Here is a 24,574-nt window from a genome sequence, read left to right as displayed (position 1 = left end):
AAAAGGAATATTAATTCAAAAACAATCAAGAAAATCAATCCCACCCCCAGAAAACACAAACACACCCCCTCTTCCAATGGCGTCAATCCCATTTGAAACGGACTGTTTTCCTTTATTTTTCAGTTACTGAGAGGCCCTGAGAGTTTTTTTTTTTCTTTTTTTACTTCAAAATATATGCCAGTGAACAGATATGTATACACAGATTATTATTAATATTATTATTAATATCAAAAGTGTGGGTTAAATTCATCACAATGGCTTTTTTCTGTCTTTTTTTCTCGTTTTTTTGTTTTGTTTTTTTAAACGTTTTAAATACCTGGCACGCATCAGCACAGACTCAGACATGCTCCTAAAAATCACAGCGACATCCCATCATTACGTCTTTACCCAAGAAAAGCCGGTCTGTCTATCTGCTTACAACTGCTACTCAGTGTACACAACGAAGCAGGAATATATACCGCATGTATATCATATATATAATATATATATTTATATAGATTTGTGTCCTATAAATCAGCGTACTTTACGTAAAGGAAGGAAGGAAAGAAAGAAAGAGGGAGGGGCTCTTTTCCAACAGTGCGTCCCCCTGTCGTTTGTTTTTGTTTGTTTGTTTGTTTGTTTGTTTAAGCGGTTTTGTTTTACAGTGCATTTCTATCAGTGACGCCTCCTCGCTTACAATTTCAATTCCCGCCCAGATCCTCAATCCTAAATCAGATCACTGCGGAATCAACTACAGTCAGCTGGCGCACACACACACACACACACACACACACACACTAGTAGATTTAACTACGTTACGGGGTTGTTGTTTTTTTTCTTTGACATTCTTCTGTCTTTAAAACACAAAAAAAAACTAAAAAAGCAAACTTAAAACTAAGTAAGAATAATAATAGTAATAATATTAAAATAAAACGACTGTATTTTCCATATTTTCTCATCTTTAACAGCGAGGAGGCTAATTCATTCATTAAATCAATAACTCATTAATTGATTAATAAATGCACGAACAATGCTTTTATATATCTTTTACATCACTTCTTTTTGTTGTTTTCTTTAGTTTGTACACCACTAGCAATTGGCCTGGCACCGGACACAAAACAAAATGTGTAATAATTATTATAATAATAGAAGAATTGAAAAATTAGCTAAGAAAGCTAAAACACAAAAAAACACACATACTGTAGAAACGCCGTGCTGTTAATCTGAACCTGCTCTTATCTTTCTTTTCTCCTCCTTGGTTATTTTTCTTTGTTTTGTTGCAGGAAGAAAAGAAAAAATCTAGTAATTCATTGTAAAAACACACAACGCTAGTTAAAACAAGTTAAAACAACTTAAAATTTAAAACGCCTAAAGATCCTCCCCTCACTCCCCTTTTTCTTTCTTTCTTTTCTCTATTTGTTTTTTTTTCTTTAGTTCTTTAGTTTTTTTTTTTAAGATCAGTAACAGGTTTGTGCTTGTCAGAAGGTCTTGAAGAAGGCAGAGCTGAATTCCCGAAGAGTATATTGAATATTTGGCTCACAAACGAGGAAAACAAAACAAAACAAAAAAAGCCTGGTCCTCCGAACGGAAAAAGGAAAATTAAGGAAATCCAAAAAAAAAACTAAATCAAAAATGAAAATACAAACCAAACGAACGAAAGCAAACCAAACCCAAAAACTTGAACAAATCAAATATGTCAAATATGTTTCATTCACGACAGACACTCATTGCACATATTGCTTTCTGCAAAGAAAGGGGTTGCACCTTCTCCAAAAAGTCATTTTTTCGGTTATTTTTTTCGGTAGTTTTTTTAAGTTTGTTTTTGGACGTCAGGTGTAACGCAAGTTCCCCCACCCACCACCACAAAGACCAACATTGGTGACCGTTGGTGATCGTTGGTGACCATTGGCGATCATTGGTGACCATTGGAAATCGTTGGTGACCATTGGCGATCATTGGTGACCATTGGAAATCATTGGTGACCATTGGAAATCATTGGCGATCATTGGTGACCATTGGCGATTGTTGATGACCATTGACGATCGTTGGTGACCATTGACGATCGTTGGTGACCATTTGGCCATCGTTGGAGATCGTTGGTGACCATTGGAGATCATTGGTGGCCATTGGCGATCGTTGGCACTGAGGTCCACCCTCGTCTTTTCTCCACACGCTGCGTCCGGCGACTCGCTCCTCCCCTCGTTCCCGTTGGACCCGGTGGATTTTAATAACGGCTGAAATGCGGCGGGAGCTCGTCGACTGGAAAAAATATTGCTAACCTAAAGAAACAGTCCGTGCAAAGGCCTGCGGTGAGTTCTCCTGGAGACCAGAGCGAGTTAAGAGTGGATGGGTGGAGGTCAGGAGGCTTTCCCAGAGGGCCGTAACGGGGCCTGTCGGCAGTGGCGGGGGGAAAGGGGCGGGGCTTAAGTGTGTGCGGCCCGCCCAGAGTTGGGTTTGAGAGGGGTTGGGGTGGGGTTTTAGGCGGCCGGAGGTCAGAAGGTGGGGGTTTAGAGAAAGGTAGGAGGTTTGAAGGTCAGAGGCACGGAGCTGTCCTTGTCCTTGAATGTCCTTGGTTGTCCTTGTCCTGGGCCACAGTGACCTTTTATATGTTTCCAGCGCAAACAGTGCAAAACTCCACAGCGATGAGGCCCAGAGTCCGGTTCAACTCCACCACCACATCATCACCACCACCAGCACCAACATCAGGCTTCCCCTCCTCAGTGTCTCTCGGTATTTTTTATTTTTTTTTACCTCAACTTTTCCTCCCCATTCACACAATCACACACACACACACATATATTTGTGCACTCACACTCACACTTATATTTCATGTTTTACGTTTGCAGAACTGTTTACAGCCTTTTTTTTTCCCCTCCTGTATATTTTCTTTACCTCGGGCCTCGGAGATTCAGAACCACCGCAAGTCATAACGTTCAAACGTTCACATTAGCATTCGCAGGTTAAAAAGAGTCGGGATAAAGATATTGAAAATCATCAATACGTTATTGCAAAACATACATTATTAACAAGTCACTTGAGCCCATCACCTATACAAACATGCATCTTATGATGGTCGAAACGTGTTTTATATATATATAGATTTTTTTTTTTCCCCTTGCATCCAAGCAGAATGGCGTCTATACGTCTATTCGGACGAGCTCCACCTTTCCTTTACGCTCTTTTAGTTTGTTTCACTCTTTTCTTTCTTGTTTTTCTTGTTTCTCGCCCTGCTCGTCTGATCGCACGGCGTTAAAATCAATCAATCAAACCCCAAAAACACCCAACCGCCGTCCCGGTCCTCTCCCCGTCTCCCTCCACAACCACGAAAAGCACGACTTATCTGAATTATCTGTGATCGAACACCTAGAGAATATTCAAATATCTGAATTTTTGTGTAAACGAAGACGCAACACAAACACGCATTACAGGTTCATCTTTGGAATCTGCGAAAACGAGGGCAGAACTGAGAACGGGGGAACAGTGGCAGAACTCTAAAAGAAGGGGAACAGGGACGGGTACAGTGAGGGTTAAGGTCGGGGGTAAACTGGAGTGGGAATTGGAGATAAGAGTTTTAAGCGGCAGTAGCTTTTCATGAAAACTCACGCGATGATGCACAGCAGAGGTCTAACAGGTTCCGTACAAATTCCAAGATTGCTTATTTGTTGACGGGTAGGAGGGGCGGGGTTTGTAAGGGGGAGGAGTTTGGTGTTAAGGGGAGGGAGATGCTTTTGCATTTGGCTGGAGAGCACGGGGTTGGGTGGCAGGTGTGTGTATGTGCCCGCTCGCACGACACACTCCAAGGTTTGTGCTGTTTTCCAGTGAAGGACGAAGGCCTGGACTCACTCCACGTCCCGGTGAACTTCAGATGCGTCGGCGCGGCAGATCGGACACGTGCGATTGGTCTGTGACACGATAAAAAAAAGATTAAAAAAAAAAAAAGTGAGTTAGACCAAAATTAGGCATTTTGACACACGTGAGGGATATTCACAATGAAAAAAATTAATCTGAAATACCCTAAATCACAGGGTTTTTTTTTTTTGTCTACGTTCACAATACAAGCCACATTACTCAAATCTGATTTTTTACTCAGATCGGATTTGTCTATCGTGGCGGTTCACATTCACAAGTGTTAGTAACCTGTATCTGTGTGTAATATAAAGATAATTTTTTTTTTTTTTAATGGCAATGGTAATGGTGCTCCAAAAGTGCTCGGTAAGTGCAAATCAGTAAGAGACTATTTCAGAGATAAATAAAACCGTGGAGTCACTTACCTTTAACCATTTGTCCACACACTTTGCATGAAACTCGTGATTACAGGGTAATACTCGAAGTAGCTGCCTTGACTCAAAATCACTAAAGCACACAACACATCTGGAAACGAGAGAAAAACAGTACAGTTAGCATCTTTTCACAAATACTACAAAAAAAAAAAAACAATATACTGTATGCCTAAACGTTGGTTCTAATGAATACACATACTATACATACTAGTGCATCTCAAAATATTAGAATATCATTGAAAAGTTACTGTGTTTCAGTAATTCAGTATATAATATAGGTATATTAAACACAGAGTGATCTATTTTAAGTGTTTATTTCTTTTATTGTTGATGATTATGGTTTACAGCCAATGAAAACCCAAAAAACTGAAAAGTGATGCCCCTGGCATCAATGGGTGATTCTACTCATGTCTCTCCAAACCATCACTGATTGGTGGAAACTTCACACTAGACCTCGAGCAGTTTGGACTGTGTGTCTCTCCACTCTTCCTCCAGACTCTGCTCCCTTTATTTACATTCCATTTTCCAGCAGGACTCCCGAAGGTACCGATTGGTCTTATATGATATTCAAACATTTTTTTAGATGCACTAGTATAGTGTATAAGCTACTCTAAATATATATATAAAAACTTCACTCACAGAGTTTGTTCAGACTGGTGGTTTTCTGAATTGAACCTGTAGGATGGAAGCTGTTCTATGTCAGCTTTCGTCAGTCCTCGAGGTTTAGCCTCCCCGAGCCGCTCAGCGAGGTTTAGTAACGCCTGCAGCAGAACACACAACAGTTTAAAAATACCATGTTAAAAACAGATCTGAAAAACTTTACTGTAAAAATGGTCCAGATCTGAGAGACTAGAAACACACTAAATAAAAAACAACTTCTCTCTCTCTCTCTCTCACCTCATAATTCTCCATCTCCACATCATCCACGTCCAGATCCAGGCTAATGGCGGGACCCACAGCAGTCGGAGGCACAGGAAGCATCGAGCTGTTCACACACAGGATAACACAACACACACACAATATTACAGAAATTCAAGTAATTAACTCTTGATGAGTTCAGCACAGCTGTTAACTGAAAGCCTGAATTCCAGGAGACTCTACCTCATAAAACTGACTGAGAAAATCCAGCAGAGATGTTCAAAATTGTCTTGTCTAAGCATATAATTAATATACAACAGATTCTGGTTTCCTTAACACTTTTTTGTTTATAAATAATAATTAATCTACAGCACAGTACAGAACATTTTTAATACTGAATAAACACTGAATTTAAGGTGTGTCCACACCAGTACTGTAATTACATGGAAGTTATATTTCAGAGTGAGGATCTGAGTTTGCAGAAGGAGAGAGGAAGTACAGGAATTCTTACAGGAAGTAAGGTAGAAAGCCAGGGTAGTAAGGTGGAGGTGGGGGTGGCGGCGGCAGAGGCTGCTGTAACCGGTATCTCTGGCCACTCCCACGCCTGGGCAGCACATGTGCATATGGCTGGAGAAACAGATGGCATCAAGTTTCTCAGAAAATTAGAATATCATATTGGTACTGTTGGCAGTGTGGGCAGTGTGCCAAGTGCCAAAATGAAATCCGCATCTCTATAAAAGTTGTCAGCAGCAGAGGGAAGCTGTAAGATATGAAGAGCTGTAAGATTTTGTGGGAAAACAAAACTGCACTGACTTCAGACTTGATAATAAAACACAGTGGATCAACACCAGCAGATGACAGACATGACTCTCTGATCCATCACTGATCATCAGTACATTTTACATTTCATTTAAAGTAAATCAAGGGATCAGAGTCTGGAGGAAGAGTGGAGAGACACACAGTCCAAACTGCTCGAGGTCTAGAGTGAAGTTTCAATCACACAATCAGTGATGGTTTGGAGGGACATGTCCGTCATCTGCTGGTCACTTTAATGCGCATTTCATTTTTCAGCAGGACTTGGCACACTGCCACAAATATTTATGTATGTTGTAAAAGGATATATACAATATTAGATTTATCACTGCAACCATAGCAACAATTTATTTACACTTAAAAAAAAAAAAAAAAAAAAAAAAAAAAAAGAATGTGAAGGATCAGATAGTGCCTAATAATGCCTGATAAAATGGACCACTGAAGCATGCACATAAGCTGGGCACCATATGGTCTAGACCAGTCTGCAGTTAAATTATTGACATGATTACATAATAGAGGATGAGCTGTTTAAACTGAACCGATTTAGAGGAAAATCTTCTCACCAGAACAATTTCTATTGTAAAGAAATAAAGCCACAATCTGCTAACAGAGTGTGTTCACTAGGTAGATCAGGAGTGTCTCAGACTGCCTTCATTGAGTAGATACACAGAAGAAGTCCTCTCACCACTCCGAAGGGCAGTTCTTGGTGCAGAGGTTCCTGGGGCAGGTACTGGAGGGGCACGGAGGGGGGCATGGCTGCTGGTGGGTGATGGGCAGGAGGGTAAGAGAATGTTCCCAAAGGATGCTGGTCTCCTCTCAGGTCCACCTCATTCTCCACTCTCTGCAGAGGCTGAGCAGAAACACCAATATCAATCAGACTGGGTCACAACTTCTCACAACTTCTACTGTGCTTTACCATAGTGAAGAAATAACCACAGAGACACTAAACTAAGTGACCGAACATATAAAGACACGCAGGACTACAAACTCACCATGTACATATCCTATAAATAAAATAAAATCTGTTTCTTAAAGTTGAATAAATGCTACTGTGCAGAAATGTTATAGGAAGTTTATGTGTTTGTGATTGTTATGGTGATGCTAGGTGGTTGTTGAGGTGTTGCTATAGTACAGCTGCTAGTTGCTAAGGTGTTGCTTTAGTACAGGTGATGGTTTCTGAGGTGTTGCTATAGTACAGGTACTAGTTGCAAAGGTGTTTCTGGGTGGTTGCTGTGGTGTTTCTACAGTACATGAGCTAGTTGCTAAGGTGTTGCCAAGTGGTTGCTGAGGTGTTGCTACAGCAAAGGTGCTATTTGCTAATGAGTTGCCTTAGCAACTTGCTGTGTTGCTAGGTGGTTGCTGAGGTGTTGCTGTGGTGGATGCTACAGTATTGCTGTTATGCTGTTTATGTTTTAAAGCAAATACAATGAGGAAAGCTTTGGAAATCATTATTTAAAAAAAAAACATTTTGTATTTCTTCTTTCCAGACGGTGCAACATTTGCAGACACACACATCTCTTACAGTTGCATTACTTGGAAATATATATTTTTTATGACTTACTAAAGGGGTGTAAGGATGCACCATGCTCTCTTCTACATTAAATGTACAATGCATAGCGGTTTAATATTTGGAATTTTGCCTTAACCATAATGTCTGAATGATTTAGTAGCTGACTGTATAAAGTAGCACACTGTTACTGTTCTTACCAACCCACTGAATACACTAGTACACACACACACACACACACACACACTTTAAGAAATCCAGCCTTTCCTCATTGATCATTCCTGTCAAAAGGAGGAATTCAGTGTAATAAATGAGATGTCTGCACAGATTCATTTCAGCATGGCCTAATTTCACTAATAAGCTCAGCTTCTCAAGGGAGCGTAGTTAATGAAATCTAACAGTCTTGTTCAGGAGGGCTGGAACAAACGCCTATAGAGCAGGTCTGATCTACCTCACCCCACCGTGAAGCTTTACAGACCCAAACAAGCACAATAAAACAGCAGCCGAGTTCTCCGAACGGATCCTGAGGCAGGCTGCAGGTCCGGGTCTTACCATGCGTGGGTGCTGTGGCTGCAGGGGGACGAACTGGCTCAGCGGGGCCAGGTGAGGGGGCTGGTGAGTCGGCACTGGAGGGCTGGGGTGCAGGATGAAGTGCTCGCTGGAGATCAGCGGCGGAAAGGCCTGGTAAGACACTGGCAAGTGCTGCATGGTGCATGCCTGAATTAGCTGGAGCGCAGGAGGAGAGAGAGAGAAACAAACAAACAATCAAATTAAAGCAGTGACCTCCAGATTATAGACACATTTACTGTAGATTTATTATTATAGTTCTATATATATATATATATATACAGCTCTGGAAAAAAGAACATTTTGATTTTACCAAATTGAAAAGCTCTAGAATATAATCAAGAGGAAGATGGATGATCAAAAGCCATCAAACCACCAAACTGAACTGCTTGAAAAAGTTATCCAAAAGCAGTGTGTAAGACTGGTGGAGGACAACATGATGCCAAGATGCATGAAAAAAAACTGTGATTAAAAACCAGGGTTATTCCACCAAATATTGATTTCTGAACTCCTAAAACTTTATGAATATGAACTTGTTTTCTTTGCATTATTTGAGGTCTGAGAGCTCTGCATCTTTGTTATTTCAGACATTTCTCAGTTTCTGTAAATAAATGCTCTAAATGACAATATATTTTTATTTAGAATTTGGGACAAATGTTGTCTGTAGTTTATAAAATAAAACGTTTATAAAAAAAAAATGTTCATTTTACTCAAACATAAACCTATAAATAGCAAAATCAGAGAAACTTCAGATTTTTTCCAGAGCTGTGTATGAAACGATCATTTTCTTCCATTTTTCTCCCAAATTTAGCTAGGCCAATAGTCCCACCCATCACCAGTGATATTACCCATCTAAATCCGGTTCAACCACAGTACAGCCTGAGCGGCTGCTCGGAGATCACATCCATCACCACCATCACAGTACGTACACAAACAGAATACGTGTGTAGGAACTACGCCGACAACACAATGAGCAATGAGTTAAGCAGATGACAGAATTAGCAGACATTATGCTTTCCTCCAATAAATACATCTATATTTATATATGAATACTGATAAATAAATGCACAGTGGCTGCTGTGACGGCCTGGACCAAACGCACTAAAGAACCCGTTCCACCAAAAGGGTCACGTGGCTTATAAGAAGTGGAAGCTAGAGGTTACCAGGCCACCAGTTATCAGGAAGTCACTTAGGTTTTTTGTAAAAAAAATTTACCATGGAATACATTAATGGCCTAAGGAACTGAATCTCAAAAGAAGATGGGTCATGCAGCAGGACAATGACCCTAAGCTCACAAGTCATTCTATCAAAGAATGATTAAAGAAGAATATATATATATTTTTTAATGAGACCAAGTCAAAGTTCTGACCTTAATCCAGCAGCAGCTAATGTGAGGAAACCAACCACCAACATCCCAGATTTAAAGCTGTTTTGTATGGAGCCAAAGTTCCTCCAGGCCGGTGTGCAGGACTGATCAACAGTTAGCAGAAACGTTTCAAACAGAATTTGGGTTTTTGATTTATTCAAAAAGTGTTCACATACTTTTTTCACTTACAAATATGTAATACTAGAAGATTTTCCTCACTAAATAAAATGACAAAGTACAAATTGTTCGTTTCATTTGTTTAACTGGGTTCTCTTTATCCAAGTTTAGGAATATAATGAAGCTTTATGTAAAAATATATGAAATTCTAAAGGGTTCCTAAAATTTCAAGCACCACTGTACTTAAAGAGTGCAATTTTAGGCATCAATTTACCTCAGCAGTGCTATTCAAGTCACATATGAGTGTTTACCAAAAGTTCTGCTGCTGTATGTCAAACAAATGCTAAGCCTTAGCTAAGTTAGCTACCCCAGCTAACGATACTATACTAGTCCTGAACAGCTTATGGCATTTAGAAACAGTAAACACTATTGGTTGCCAAATATTCAGTGAATGCCCAGCCAGCAGGCCAGCTAGCACTCGTTATCAGCCACGTCATCAGTGATTTGTTTGTTTGTTTTTTGGTGAAACGGCTCTTTGTTTGGCGTAAAGCTGGAGCGGTGTGATACGGCAGGTGCGCGCTACACAAACGGCACTGACATTCCAGCTCTTCCTTTTCAAACTCACAGGAGGAGGAAGGCAGCAGAGCAGAGAGAGCTGTCCGCTGAACATTACCGAGCATGCTGGGAGCTGCTGGGCGTTGCACGCTGGGATCGGTTGCCCCGTGTGGATGGGAAAACCGTGGGTCGTCACCGTGGTAACTGTGTAAGATATTGGAACTGATCCTTGGTGCATCTTTTGGGGGAGGAGACAGAAGAACGTTATTCAGAACCTGAACACAAAAATTCCTAAATAATAATAATAATAATAATAATAATAATAATATTTAAAATATCTCCCAAAACATGAATGATGGTCTAAAGGGTTACTCTAGTACTCAGATAAATGCGACTACAGATAATTTACATAAATAAACATATATATAATAATATTAACAAACATGAGCAAGATCATTTTGGTAAACTTCTACTTTGCAAGTCAAGGTTTTATTTACCTAGTTAACAGCATGAGTCTCTCTGGATGGCTGTTTACCAAATGAGAAGCTACGCACTGCATCAGTTAGAGTTAAATAACGTGTTGTCGGCTGAAACATATTAATCACCCATGAAGTATTTATTATCCAATGGAAGGCTGTTACCCATTTGCTCAGTTTTCAGACTCCTTCTATTTTTGGACTGCATTACTCATAAGCATCACAGCACTAACGCTCGGAGGAAAGCGCAGCGACTCGGTTCTGATACATCAGCTTAAACTTTTGCCAAATTGCGTATTTTTCCCCAAACCATTTTTTACTGTCCATCCATATCCCCGAGGCACCTGAGGGCACGCTGCCCACCTGTTCATGAAGGTCCACCATGATGGAGCTCTGCTGAGGCGGGTGCGTGGCTGGATGGAGCATGCGTGGAGGTGCGCTGGGGTGGCTGTACTGCCGGGACTCCTCTAGAGGAACGTGCTGCTGATGCTGCTGCTGCTGCTGCTGCTGCGAGAACACAGGATGGTGAAAGGTCTCATCCTGCCGCAGGGAGCCGTGCAAAACAGGTCTGTCTCGCTGCCCCCACTGCCGTCGCACTGGAGGACTGGAGCGCGGGAACAAACACACACCACAAGGACACACGTTACCATCACACAGGGTTACCTGCTTTAATTAGCATTCTGCATTAAAAACAAAACAGGAAAAATATGAAGTTTTTGCTTCTCCTCCTTTTCTCATCCTCTCTTTCTACTAATCCTCCCTTTTCCCTGGAAGAAGGTGGAGGATTTAGGGAGAGGAGGAATAGAAGTAGACTGATGGAGCAAATTGGATAGTTGATTACTTTTAATAGGTTGTGGACTACTGATGAACTGGAGCCAATCACAATGCTCGCTTTCAGCTCCCCCTAATACAGCCCAGCCAATCACAGCTGCTGCACACAGTCAGTAAATATATGGTCATCCTTTCAATTGTGTTAATTGTAAATGTTTAAACTCAAAATCCTGCTTATTGCAGAGAAAATACTAAAATCCTAAAATTTTATCAGTAAAAATCAGATAAAAATGGAAGCCTTGTATGATTTAATTTTTTTTCTATTTAATGTATTTATTTTATTTTATTTGCTCATAATAAGTGTTAATATTTGTTCGACTGTCATGTAGGTTTTGGGATGTCATAAAGTTATATTATTTTTGCACAGTTAGGCCTGTCACGATAAGATTTTTTGTGGACGATATATCGTCCCAGAAATTACTGCGATACACGATATTTTTGTAATTTCATAACTATTAAATGCCACTGACATAATGATCAGAACAAACAGAATAGCATAAAAAAGCAATTATACACTTTTTAAGCACAACAAAATTTGAATTAATCATTTATTAAAATTAGATTGGGAATGATATACTTATTTCTTCACTTACTTTAGTCCACACTGAGTGTATGGAGTCCCAGGTATTGAAGCATGACTGGCTAAAATATTGCTCACCGTTATATATGTGAACAAATATAGACACAATTATATAGACGATATCACGAGTATCAATATAATTTATTGTACGATAAATTGGTATTGCAATTATTGTGACAGCCCTATGCACAATGTATTACAAAATTCCATAAATAAATAATTCATTATTTAACAAAACAGGGTGCTCATGTGCTCTGTGGGTGTGGCCACGGCGATGAAGAAAATCCCTAAATTATTGTATATGTTTGCAGTTTATATGCATGCACCAAATATCCTACACTTAGATGTAGATTTTTAGTTACATTAACGGAACATTATTTTATTACAGTTATGTACACAGACTGTAGAAAGAATATATTAATATACATATATATATATCCATGTTTGGTACTGTATGAGGAGAAGAAACATTAAGTAGATGGATCCAGTGTGTGTTTCTATATAATCAAGCAGAGCTTCTGATTCTGATCCTCTTCCAGCCAAAAAGCTTGAGAGGAGTCTGGCTGCACTTTTCAAGACTTGATAAAGGTGTCAGCATTTACACAACACATCATCAGAAAGCCTGAGAAAAATAACCCAATTTAACTAAAACACTGTTACTGTCAAAAACAAAGACATATTTCCATGAAAGGCGACATTACCAATATTCTATTCCAGGTTACTTCAGGGCATTTCTATTGGTTCATGCATCAAGAAACATTTGTATGTACTTTTATTTTTTTTAAGTAGCACTACAGCATAGTTGGGTTTTTTTATACTCTTATTTTGTGCATTTTGATTTTTATAAAACTATCTTGGTGTTGCTTTCATATACAGCATTTTACATTTTTTATTTCCTATATGTATACACTTATATATATATATTTTTTATTGCGGTTTTATTGTAGTCCTAAATGTCACTAAATAATAACGAACATAATTTAATTTTAAAACACATATTTCAATATTTACAGACAAATCCTTCGGTATTAGTGTTTTAAATATTTCAACAACATTACAAACTTATTTTTAAAGAACTTGCTATCAACTTATTAATATCCTTAAAACAGAATGAAGAAGTATGTTTCTAAAGAATGCAGAACTTGTGCTTCATGTGTCCAGTTCTGAATGGTTACTAAACAAAATTAGGGTTTATTTCTGACTTATTTTACAAGTTTTAGAGTTATAAAGGGCGTTTTTATCAATTAAAAAGTAGTAGAAAGAATGAGTTAAGTAAATGCTGGGTTCTATAACTCATTATATATAGGTCACTGCTTGATTTAAAAATTGGCTCAATTTATATGAATAGTTTACTGTTTCATTTGCGATAGCTGTCATCAAATATACTAGCGCATCTCAAAAGAAAATATTAAATATCATTAAAAAGTGACTTTATTTCAGTAATTCAGTTCAAAATATGAAACTTATACTAGCATTTTATAGATGTATTACGCACAGAGTGATTTATTTCTTTTATTGTTGATGATTATGGCTTACAGCCAATGAAAACGCAAAATAAGTGTCTCAGCAAATTAAAATATTATATAAGACCAATTGGTACTTTTGGCACTGTGGGCAGTGTGCCAAATCCTGCTGGAAAATGAAATTTAGGAGTATTTTATATTCTTCAAAAACACAGATCCTGTAAAGTATCATACAGATTTGTTTTGTGATATACTGAGTATTACAGAATCACAATATCATGGCATGCCAGATGATTCACACCCCTAATAATGACTGGGTTTAGTGGGTTTCTAATCTGGTGTACAGTAGATCCGTGAGGCTGACTCACCTTCTCCTGAGGTGCACAGGCGTGTTGCAGGGCTCCCCGAGGAACCTCCTCTGGTTTAAGGGGGCTGTTGGCGGCCGCCTATTCACAGCTATTTCCCATGGTCGCATTTGTGACGTCGTGCCGAACGAGTCACAGCCGGGGGGGGCAGAGCGGTAGTGCTAGAGGCACTTGGGTCTCACAGCCTCAGATTGTCTTTACTCTGTTAAAAACACAAATAAGGAGGATTTAGTCAAAGCAGGACCCTGGTTTAAATATAGATATTTGAATATAGAACTTACTACACTGTAGGCTCACTCAAGCTTCGGCCCATCATGAGATTTACAGTATTGACGTATCAAACAATATATGTATGTGACCTCAATCATGTTTGGAGACCTCAATATATATATATATATATATATATATATTTTTTAAAGATTTATTTCTAATTTGCCGATTTTGAGCTGCTGCTGATACAGCATTGCCAAGTAGCATCACACACTAACGCTCGGAGGAAAGCGCAGCAACTCGGTTCTGATACATCAGCTCACAGACGCAGCCTTGGGCTGATCCACACCACCCTAGGAGTGATGAGGGGAAAGAAGACCGCCATCTACTGTACCCACCCAGAGAGAGCAAGGCCAATTGTGCTCTCTCGGGGCTCCGGCAGCTGATGGCAAGCTGCATGACCGGGATTCAAACCAGCGACCCCCGATCATAGTGGCAGCTCTTTAGATGGCTGGACCAATTCTAATATCTACATTTTCTGCATTATTATGTTCTTATTTTATTGTTATAATCAATAGTTTAAAACATCACTAGTCTTAAAATGACTATTGTCATTGCATTTATTTTTCAGAGAGAATATTGTCCTACTCAAACTCTATTCAAAAGCTTTAGCTAATTCATAACAACCTATAGTTAAAAAAAGTCAGTGCTGGACAATATGGCCTGAATTTATATTATATTATATATCTTAGGATTGGTCGATACGTTAAAATTTAGATATCGGAAGACACCAGCCTTAATGCACATAATTATAAATCAGCAATTGGGGGCGATCGCTGGTTTAGATTATATATAGTACAGTGTAAACTGGTAAAAGGGAGTCTAATCTTTCTAAAAAGTCATAAAGAAGTAAATAATAAGGAAAAAGTGAGGTACGGCTGGTTTATTTCCCTTTATAACTGCTTTAAATGTTTGTAGGAGATCCACCTTCCCACAGGTCTCACTGGTTTGGATCCTTTTTAGTAACTTACAGCATAAACTGCACACAATGAGTCTAATTTATGTAAAATGGGCACAACAAACTCTTAAAGCCTGTCCTTTCCCTTATTACCATTTTCCATGGTTATAAGTAAACTATTAACTACTGGAGCTCCACCTTCCCACAGATCTTAGACTCAACAAGATTCTACAAAATCAAGCACCTGTTTAAAATCAATCTTAAACTAAAAGAATCTAGATCAAGTGTTGGTTGATTAGGAATTTAGTTCAACAAACAAGCTGAGTGGGTGATCACTGGTTCAGAGCCTGTCTAGCACAGAGCAAACTGTCCAAAATGAGTCAAATCTTTCTAAAATGTCAAAGAAGTAAATACTAAGGAAAAAGTGACGTAAGGCTGGTTTCTTTCCACTTATTACTGGTTTAAATGGTTGTAGGTAAACTACAACTGGAGATCCACCTTCTCACAGGTCTCAAGCTCAACAAAATTCAACAGAATCAAGCACTTTTTTAAAAGCAATTGAGTTGGTTGATTAGGAAGGTGGACCAACAAACAAGCAGAGTCTTCAGGGGGGCAGGGTGGGTGATCGCTGGTTTAGAGCCTATATAGCACAGCATAAACTGTTCAAAACAAGTCCAATCTATCTAAAACAAGCAAGATTGAATGTAAAAGCGGTAAATTATAAAACAAGTAAAAAAGTGAGGTAAGGCTGGTAAAAGACTGGGTTTCCTCAAATACAATATTAAATGTTTGTAAGTAAACTACAACGGAAGATTCACCTTCCCACAGGTCTCAGACTCAACAAAATTCAACAGAATCAAACACTGTTTGAGTCTTCAGGAGAACAGGGTGAGAAATCACTGGTTTAGATCCTATATAGCACAGCATAAACTGTCCAAAATGAGCCTAATCTTTCTAATTTGTCTTAATTGGGGAAAATAGTATGGAAAAGTGAGACTGGACTGAAAAGTCTGGTTTCTTTCCCCTAATACTGTATTACGGTAAATGTTTGTAGGTAAACTATAAACTACTGGAGCTCCACCTTCCCACAAGTCTCAGGCTCAACAAAGCTCAACAAAATTTAACAAAATCAAGCACCTATTTAAAAGCAATTGTGTTGTTTGATAAGGAATATGGATCAACAAACAAGCAGAGTCTCTAAAGGAAAAGGGTGGGTAATCACTGGTTTAGATCCTATATAGCACAGCATAAACTGTTCAAAATTGGTCTAATCTTTCTAAAACGAGCACAGCAGACTGTTAAAATATTAAAAAGCATGAACACAGTGGCATAAGGCTGGTAAAAGATGGAGATAATCTGCTGGAAAGACTCCAGGACTGGCCAGACTAGCACTCTCCAACAAAGCAGGCAGGGACGGCCATGTGCTCCTAGACAAAGCAATAATAACAAAGAGGCTGCTCCAGCCCTGAGCTGCTGCTGCTGCTGTCCTGTGCAGAAGTACAGCCACTGCAGTGATAAAGCACATTTCACACATCATTTTGGAGGGTTTGATTTGTGCACTGAACTTATATTAAACTCTTAAATCATTGGGTTTAGCTGTGGGTGGATATTAAACCATTAGGAGGCAACCAGCACAAAGACAGCAGCAGATAAGCAGCAGCAGCAGCACATGGGGCTGGCTGGCTCACTTTGTTTAGGCTGGGCTAATGCTAACCAAGCTATGCTAAGCTAACTAGCTAAATATCTAGTTGTCCAGCAAAATGCTTAAAAACAGATTAAGCTTAAAAACAGAATAAAATTGAGGGGGAAAAATAGAAAAGCAGCCAGACTAATGAATGCTATATTTTTTATGCTAAGCTAGCTCTCTGTTTTAGCGCAGTGCACTAGCTACAGCATGTTAGCAACATGTCTAAGCTAAGCTAGTTAGCTAGTAGCTAGTGTTGTTGTTTATTATTATGGAGGGCTGAGCTCCATTCTGTGCTCTAACCCTTATATTATTATCACATATTAAAGCATAAATAGTTGTACATACAGCTGTATAAACAGCTCTGGGAAGAAAAGGGAGAGACCACTTAAAAATGATGAGTTTCTTTAATTTCACCAAATTGAATACTTCTGGAATATAATCAAGAGGAAGATGGATGATCACAAACCATCAAACCAAACCAAACTGAACTGCTTTTTTTTTTTTGCACCAGGAGTAAAGCAGCATAACGTTATCCAAAAGCAGTGTGTAAGACTGGTGGAGGAGAACATGATGCCAAGATGCAATAAAAACCAAGGTTATCCACCAAATATTGGTTTCTAAACTGAATTAAAACTTAATGAATATGAACTTGTTTTCTTGGAATTATTTGAGGTCTGAAAGCTCTGCATCTTTTTTGTTATTTCAGCCATTTCTCATGCTCTGCAAATAAATGATCTAAATGACAATGTTTTTTTTTTTTTTAATTTGGGAGAAATGTTGTTTGTAGTTTATAAAATAAAACAACAATGTTCATTTTACTCAAACTTATGCCTATAAATAGTAAAATCAGAGAAACTGATACAGAAACTGAAGTTAGCAGTTAGCTTAGCTAGTGTGCTGTGCTTTGTTTTGGTAGCTCAGTGTTGTTGGTAAGGTGAACCAGACCTAACCTAAGCTAAACATGTTTTGGAGCCACAGCAGACCGACTCTCCTCGGCGGTTCTGACCTGTTTTTCAGTCCAAACCCGTCCCACGCAGTTCTACAGCATTACAGACAAAATCCAGACGTTCAGCAGTGAAATAAACACTAATAACAGTCCTGATAGGCGGTAATATCAGCAGCTCCTCTCCTGCATGCTCCTCTCCGAGCTTCTCCTCCTCCTCCCCGCGTTATTGTCCATTACTACTTCCTCCCGCTGCTCCTCAGCCTCGCTCCACTCCTCATATCCCGCGCAGGCTTCAGAATAAAGCGAGTTCTCCGAGATCTCCGCCGCTTTTCTCCATCTCAGACCGATCAGAGCGATGAGAGCGAGTCGCTGCTTTCAGCAGGTTCGTTTAGAATCGCCGCGACTCGTTTAATTCACAGCATTCCACCGCGCGTGTTGTCATTCTGGTAGGTAGGGTCCGCTCACTGCTGAGGGAATCGACTCCGAACCGAAGCTTCCGCGTGCAGGAAGAATCGAGCTACGCCTCGTGAGCACAACAACAGTGCACTCACTTCCTGAATAAACCGCGAGCCGTGGCAGAGGTGCTACTAGTACTGCTGCTGGGTTGCTAAGGTGTTGCTATGGTATATAGTTGTTTGTTGCTAAGGTGTTGAGATAGTAAAGCTGTTAGTTGCACAGGTGTTGCTATGGTATATAGTTGTTGGTTGCTATGGTGTTGAGATAGTAAAGCTGTTGGTTGCTAAGGTGTTGCTATGGTATAGTTGTTGCTTGCTAAGGCGTTGAGATAGCAAAGCTGTTGGTTCGAAATGTGTTGTTATGGTGTAGTTGTTGGTTGCTATGGTGTTGAGATAGTAAAGCTGTTAGTTGCAAGGGTGTTGCTATGGTATATAGTTGTTGGTTGAAAAGGTGTTGAGGTAGTAAAGCTGTTGGTTCGAAATGTGTTGTTATGGTGTAGTTGTTGGTTGCTAATGTGTTGAGATAGTAAAGCTGTTAGTTGCACAGGTGTTGCTATGGTATAGTTGTTGGGTGCTATGGTGTTGAGATAGTAAAGCTGTTCGTTGATCAGGTGTTAAGATAGTAAAGCTGTTAGTTGCAGAGGTGTTGCTATAGTATATAGTTGTTGGTAGAAAAGGTGTTGAGGTAGTAAAGCTGTTGGTTCGAAATGTGTTGTTATGGTGTAGTTGTTGGTTGCTCATGTGTTGTGGTAGTATAGTTGTTGGTTGTACAGGTGTTGCTATGGTATAGTTGTTGGTTGAAAAGGTGTTATGTAGTAAAGTTGTTTGTTGCACAGGTGTTGCTATGGCGTAGATGACAGTTGCTGAGGTGTTGAGATAGTAATGCTGTTGGCTGCTAAGTTGTTGCGGTAGTGTAGTTGTTGGTTGTACAGGTGTACCTATGGTAAAGTTGTTGTTTACTAAGGTGTTGAGATAGTAAAGCTGTTTGTTGCACAGGTGTTGCTATGGTAAGGAGTTGCTGGTTGGTTGCTAAGGTGTTGCAATAGTAAAGCTGTTGGTTGCAAAGCTGTTACTATGGCATAGGAGTTGGCTGCTAAGGTGCTGCTGGGTGTTTGCGAAGGTGTTATTATGGTATAGTTGTTGGTTGCTAGCGTGTATCGACAATATAGCTGTTGGTTGTGTGATAATGGTGGCAGTCTAAATCCAGTGTTTAGTAACATTAGACCACAGCATGTGTTGTTCTAAAATAAAGCATAAATAAAACAATGCAAGAGACAGTAAACACGTTCCGGCTGATCTGCAAGTTAAACTAATATTAAAAAGTACATTTTATAAATTCTGCCATGATTCCAACTGCAACTGGGGCTTAAATAAAATGCGGTTTTACTAATTTACATATAATTTCTGTTAATAACATTAGCCTGCCACTAAAGAATCAGTTAGCAAAGACACTCAGGCTGACTGAATGCATGTGCAGCCTGTGATCAATCACGTTAATCTGATTTGTCCTTAAACTTTTCCTTTAAATCACTGAAACAGAGAAAAACACTCCATTAAAGCTGGAAGAAGTTCAGGAGGGATTGATTCGGCTCACAGCTTAAGCATTTTACAACTCTACAACATAGAAATTAATAATAAATAAAAACGAACTGTAATAAATATATAAATATTTACTGAATTAGCAAACGCGAATGAATCATCTGAATCATTCAGACTCATGAGCGAGTCACTGACACGGACCGCAAGACAGGAAAGAATCGGTTCAAACTGAATCAAACTCGCAAGCACTGCCGCTTAGGGCAGAGAAGTGTGACGTCATGATTCACTCGTGACCCCGCCCTCTTCATGAGACTCGCCGCTTCGGCAGCAGAGACGGAAATGACTCAATTACCAATTACTATTGAATCAATTATCGAAACGTGGCGTTTAGATATATTTAAAACTTCTAGAACAAAGCAGATACATGTTTTGGGTTGATATTAATCAAAGAATGCAGTCTAAAATCCGAAAAACAGCAAGATAGTCAGCAACTGATTCAACCACCACTGAGCCATTTACAAAGTGAATCAGTACAGAAAATAAAAAATAAATAAAGCAGCTATTTTGCATGTAGGTATTGAACCCAAACCTTGTGATGATCAATATTACAGTGCTCTAACCAGCTTTAACAGCAGACCCTTTATTGTCCAGACATAAAAAAAACGATATAAAAAAACATCCATGCATTATTTTGCATATACTACAACAAGGGCAGTAAGCCAATAATGCCAAGTTTATTTGTGAAAAGTTATGGTATAGGCATTGGTTGCTAAGGCATAGTTGTTGGTTGCTAAGGTGTTGCGACAGTATAGCTTTTGGTTGCAAAGTTGTTGCTATGGTAAAGAAGTTGGTTGCTAAGGTGTTGCGACAGTGTAGCTTTTGGTTGCAAAGGTGTTGCTATGGTATAGTTGTTGGTTGCTTAGGTATTGTGAAAGTATAGGATTTGGTTCCAAATTGTTGCTGTGGTATAAAAGTTGGTTGCTAAGATGTTGGCAACAGTATAGCTTACTGTTGATAGGTGTTGCCATGGTATAGTTTTGGTTGCTAAGGTGTTGCTATGAAATATGAGTGGGCTGCTAAGGTGTTGCTGGGTGTTTTTGCAAAAGTAGGCATTAGCTGCTAGTAGTAAAATCAAACAAATACCTGAAAATTATTATTCCATAATAATCCAGACTAAAACAATAATATTGAACAAACCTATGGTTTTATTTGGTATGAGCCACACTATAAAGTTGCCAATAAAAACACAAGTCATTTGCATTAGCCTATATCTCATGTCATCAGCTAAATGTCCATACAGCATGAATTTAAACTAAATTAATAATATTTAAACTTTAATCTTTTATACCTTACAATATTACTGAAGACACAATACAGAGGGCCGAAGTGAATCCCCACAGATGAATAAAAAAATAAAACAATTTTGCATGTTAATTATTGTTGCATCACTGGGTCCTGTGATATGATAATTTCCAAAAGGGTGTAATTATCACTTTCCACTTGGCTGCAGGCCTGGCTGGTGCATCTGAAACAAGCTCTCCCGCTTATAAACACCACTGAGCAAATGTTCTAAGGAGGCTCTGAGTTTCACACGGCCTGTCTGTAATGTTTCAACAGTCATAACATCCTGCAGCCCCGAGCACCGAACAAACCCTCCAATGTTTGCTGGTAAACACTGTAATTAGCTAGAAAAGGTACTGTATTCTACCACCTCGTGTGTTTAAAAGTGTGTGTTAGAACTGTGCTGGAAACTGACTGCTGAATAATTACAGTACTGTGCAATAGTTTTATAAATTATAAAGTTATGGAAATATATTGGCATTATGAAGCTTTCAGGTTTAACTCAGTAAAAAGCTTAACAGTCCTGGGTGTCAAACCAAAAAACATGTGATCAGTAACCCTGCACTCTAAGGAAAAGGCTTTCTGTGCATATCCCAGCTTGAAAAGCAGAAGTCAGAACTCATGGTTAGCTGTGCATCATCACTCCTGGAGTAGAGAAGGACTCTGGGTATCTAAAGGTCTGGGTATCGAAACCACAACCCTGTAATTACCTACTAATAACTACTAAGTCACCACTGACCCTCAACAGGAATGCTCAGAATGCACAGGGTTAAACCCATAACACCATGATCAATAATTTAGTGCTCTAATCACCAAGCCAGCAGAAACAGTAAGGCACTGTTTGTTTGTTTTTTGGAAAACGTTGATTTTAAAACAATTTTGTAAAACTAGATATATAGATAAAAAAAATCAATATAGTACATATAGTTTTTGAGGTTTGTGTGTGTGTGTGTGTGTGTGTGTGAGAGAGAGAGAGAGAGAGAGAGAGACTGTGTGTGAGACTGTGTGAGAGTGTGTGTGTGTGTCTGTGTGAAAGAGTGTGTGTGTGTGTGTGTGTGTGTGCCTGCGCGCGTGTGTGCGCGTGCAGACAGCAGGGTGGAATGAACACAGCTGTGTTGTTGTTGGGTTAGCGGTAGCACTAGCCTGTTACGTAACCCTTGCGCCAAACGAGCAGCCGGTAACGCCGCCGAGCCAACAACCGGGGACCCGCTACCTCTAAAAACCCGGGATAAAAGGCTTTAACACAGATCAACAGCAGGAAAAAAAAAACATTTATACAGACACCAACATGTCTTATGAGTGGAAAGGGCGCCTTAAATTCAGTATATTCTGCCACAGTTTCAAGAAACATGCAGAGTTTGAGATGCTGAGACAGATTCAGTACAAGGATACAGGGAGATACTCGGGGCATTACGGTAACCGGAGCCCGTGTTCCCGCACTGCGCTGTGATGATCAGCATCACCAGAGCAGCCTGTTATTATTATTATTATTATTATTATTATTATTATTATCATGAATAGTGATGGGAAAACATCTGGACAGACGCTTATAACAGTTTAACATAGGGGACTGTTGGTTTCGGGGGTTATTTCTTGTTTCTTTAATTTATTTATTAAAAAGTAACTATATTATTGCAACCCCAGGCTGATGTGAATGTGAGGCGGGCGCCTGGTGCTCTCACAGCCGCTGTAAACACGACATCAGCCGGGCTCCGTCCCCCCGCTCTCCCCCAGCAACAACACGGGCAAGGAGGGGCGGTCAGACCCGCCGCCCGCTCCCGCCGGAGCTCCCAGTCCGAGGATAAACGAGATGGATAAAGCCGGGACAGGCGGTTACCTGATTGTTAATTTGCGCGCATTTCAGTCTCCGACATTTCCCCGTTTCGCAGTGTAATCCATCGCCGCGTCTCTCGGCCCCTTGGTGCGGCATTAACGTCCCCGGCTGCCTCCTGCCCGGTGGAACAGTCCGCGGACTGCACCACTCACTGCTGCGGCGGCGGGGCTACATGTGGAGCCCGGTGGCGTGCCGGTTTGTGCAACGGTTCGATACGTGCTTCTCACCTGTTCTGCGCATGCGCTGACACACATTTGTCATGTGTTTTTTTTTTTCAGAATGTGTTAAAACAAAAAATATATAGCAAAAACATTATTATTATGTTACATTACTGTGGTTGTGCATTGCGAATCAACACCGTAGTAACCAATTACCAGCACCATAGCAACCATCACATACCTGTCAACTCTCCCGTTTTGGCCGGGAAACTACTGTATTTTAATCCTCTTTCCCACCGTCCTCCCGTATTAGCATTTTCCCGTACATTTCCTGTATTATCTCATAATAATAAAAACATTCCTGTGTCTCTCCAAACTGAAATATTGAAATATAAATACTATAATACTATAACATAAATACTGAAATATAACAGTTACTGACATATGTCACTAACCTCGCGAGAACTGCCACTTGAGGTTAGTGCTGACAGCGGAAACAACATCAAAACAACAAAAAAGATGTAAAAGATGTAAATAAGATATAATAATATAAATTATACACAATATATCATGATACTATGATACTGAACCTTGGTTGGGCTGGTGGGACGGCTCAAAGCAGGCAGCGAAAAATATTTCCTTATTTTTAAATACAAATTTTTAGATACCATAGCAAAATCTTAACAACCACCTAGCAACCACTTAGCAGCCCCATACACAATAGGAAAAATAACTACAGAAGCTTGACGCTGGGGCTGTATCTTATATTATAAGTACAATAGAGTACCGTTTAGTGAAAGTTTTTTCTTTGTGCTCATGTTTATAAGATTATAAACATCAATAAGATAATCATAAACTGAATATGAAAATTGTATATTTAATGTATTGTTTATTAGTGCAGTGATACAGATTGCTGGATGTATTTTTGCTTTTTAAATAATACAAATCAGACATGTTTAACCAAGACTGAAATGTTTAATTACTTCAAAGAAACACATTTCAGTTATTAATGAAAAAAACATATATGGTTTAGTTTTAATGTCTCTTTAAATACACTCTGCGACAGCACGTTTTGACAAGGTAGCACAAATGGACACAACACCAGACACCAAAAACACGACCTGACACCACACACGTGCCATTTTTGCCCGGTAACAACATTAAACATAACAATTTATGTTAATAAACACCTCTAAAAGTGTTAGTTTAGGTTGAGTTACCGTTTGATCGCACATTAACGTATATATTAGAGTTACCCCTATTTGGAGCGTTTTAAAGACGCCCTGCATTACGACTCGCTCTACCGTAATTACTGTAATACTCCAGCCCAGTGTCAAACAGCACGGCGGCCAAGATCATTAGATCATAATACCATTCAAAAGATAATGCCTGATATTCAGCTCTGGATAATGAGAAACCACTTAAAAATGACGAGTTTCTTTGATTTTACCAAATTGATAAGCTCTGGAATATAATCAAGAGGAAGAGGGACGATCACAAGCCATCAAACCAAGATGAACTGCTTGAATTTCAGGAGTGGCATAAAAGCAGTGTGTAAGACTGGTGGAGGAGAAAATTATGCCAACTTTATGAATTTGAATGGATTTATGAATATGAACCTTTCTTTGCATTATTTGAGGTCTGAAAGCTCTACTTCGTTTTTTTGTTTTTGTTATTTTAGCCATTTCT

At 39.4% G+C, this 24,574-nt stretch overlaps 1 protein-coding gene across 3 annotated transcripts; it reads right to left on the bottom strand.

Annotated features, from left to right (window-relative positions):
* Positions 1-1,671: 1,671 nt before the first annotated feature.
* Positions 1,672-22,894, bottom strand: rnf44 (ring finger protein 44). Of its 3 annotated transcripts, none has more exons than XM_007245601.4 (11): positions 22,731-22,894; positions 13,761-13,959; positions 10,882-11,122; positions 10,113-10,280; positions 7,990-8,163; positions 6,616-6,780; positions 5,629-5,744; positions 5,157-5,244; positions 4,899-5,020; positions 4,251-4,350; positions 1,672-3,881 (listed from the first exon to the last, which is right to left on the bottom strand). In XM_007245601.4, the coding sequence occupies exons 2-11, from the start codon at positions 13,865-13,867 to the stop codon at positions 3,819-3,821; spliced, it is 1,344 nt and encodes a 447-aa protein (XP_007245663.2). In that variant the 5' UTR covers positions 13,868-13,959; positions 22,731-22,894; the 3' UTR covers positions 1,672-3,818. The 3 variants fall into 3 exon arrangements, with proteins under 3 accessions (XP_007245663.2, XP_022532062.2, XP_022532068.2); XM_022676341.2 differs by lacking the exon at positions 22,731-22,894 and adding an exon at positions 17,619-18,041; XM_022676347.2 differs by lacking the exon at positions 22,731-22,894 and adding an exon at positions 17,619-18,040 and having other exon boundaries at positions 10,161-10,280.
* Positions 22,895-24,574: the final 1,680 nt, after the last annotated feature.

The sequence above is a fragment of the Astyanax mexicanus genome, chromosome 19 (assembly GCF_023375975.1).
Source record: "Astyanax mexicanus isolate ESR-SI-001 chromosome 19, AstMex3_surface, whole genome shotgun sequence".
NCBI lineage: Eukaryota > Metazoa > Chordata > Actinopteri > Characiformes > Acestrorhamphidae > Astyanax > Astyanax mexicanus.
Note: the sequence above shows the minus strand (reverse complement) of the source record. Positions and strands in the feature narration are given on the sequence as shown.

What these genes read in the sequence shown, in the direction of transcription:
- rnf44 (XM_007245601.4), bottom strand. Translation starts at nt 13,867, where the DNA reads ATGCGACCATGGGAAATAGCTGTGAATAGGCGGCCGCCAACAGCCCCC. An exon ending in AAGAACTGCCCTTCGGAGTG is followed by an intron (nt 5,745 to 6,615) that starts GTGAGAGGACTT and finishes CTGTTTCTCCAG; the next exon opens with CCATATGCACATGTGCTGCC. An exon ending in GGCTTTCTACCTTACTTCCT is followed by an intron (nt 5,245 to 5,628) that starts GTAAGAATTCCT and finishes GTGTGTGAACAG; the next exon opens with CTCGATGCTTCCTGTGCCTC.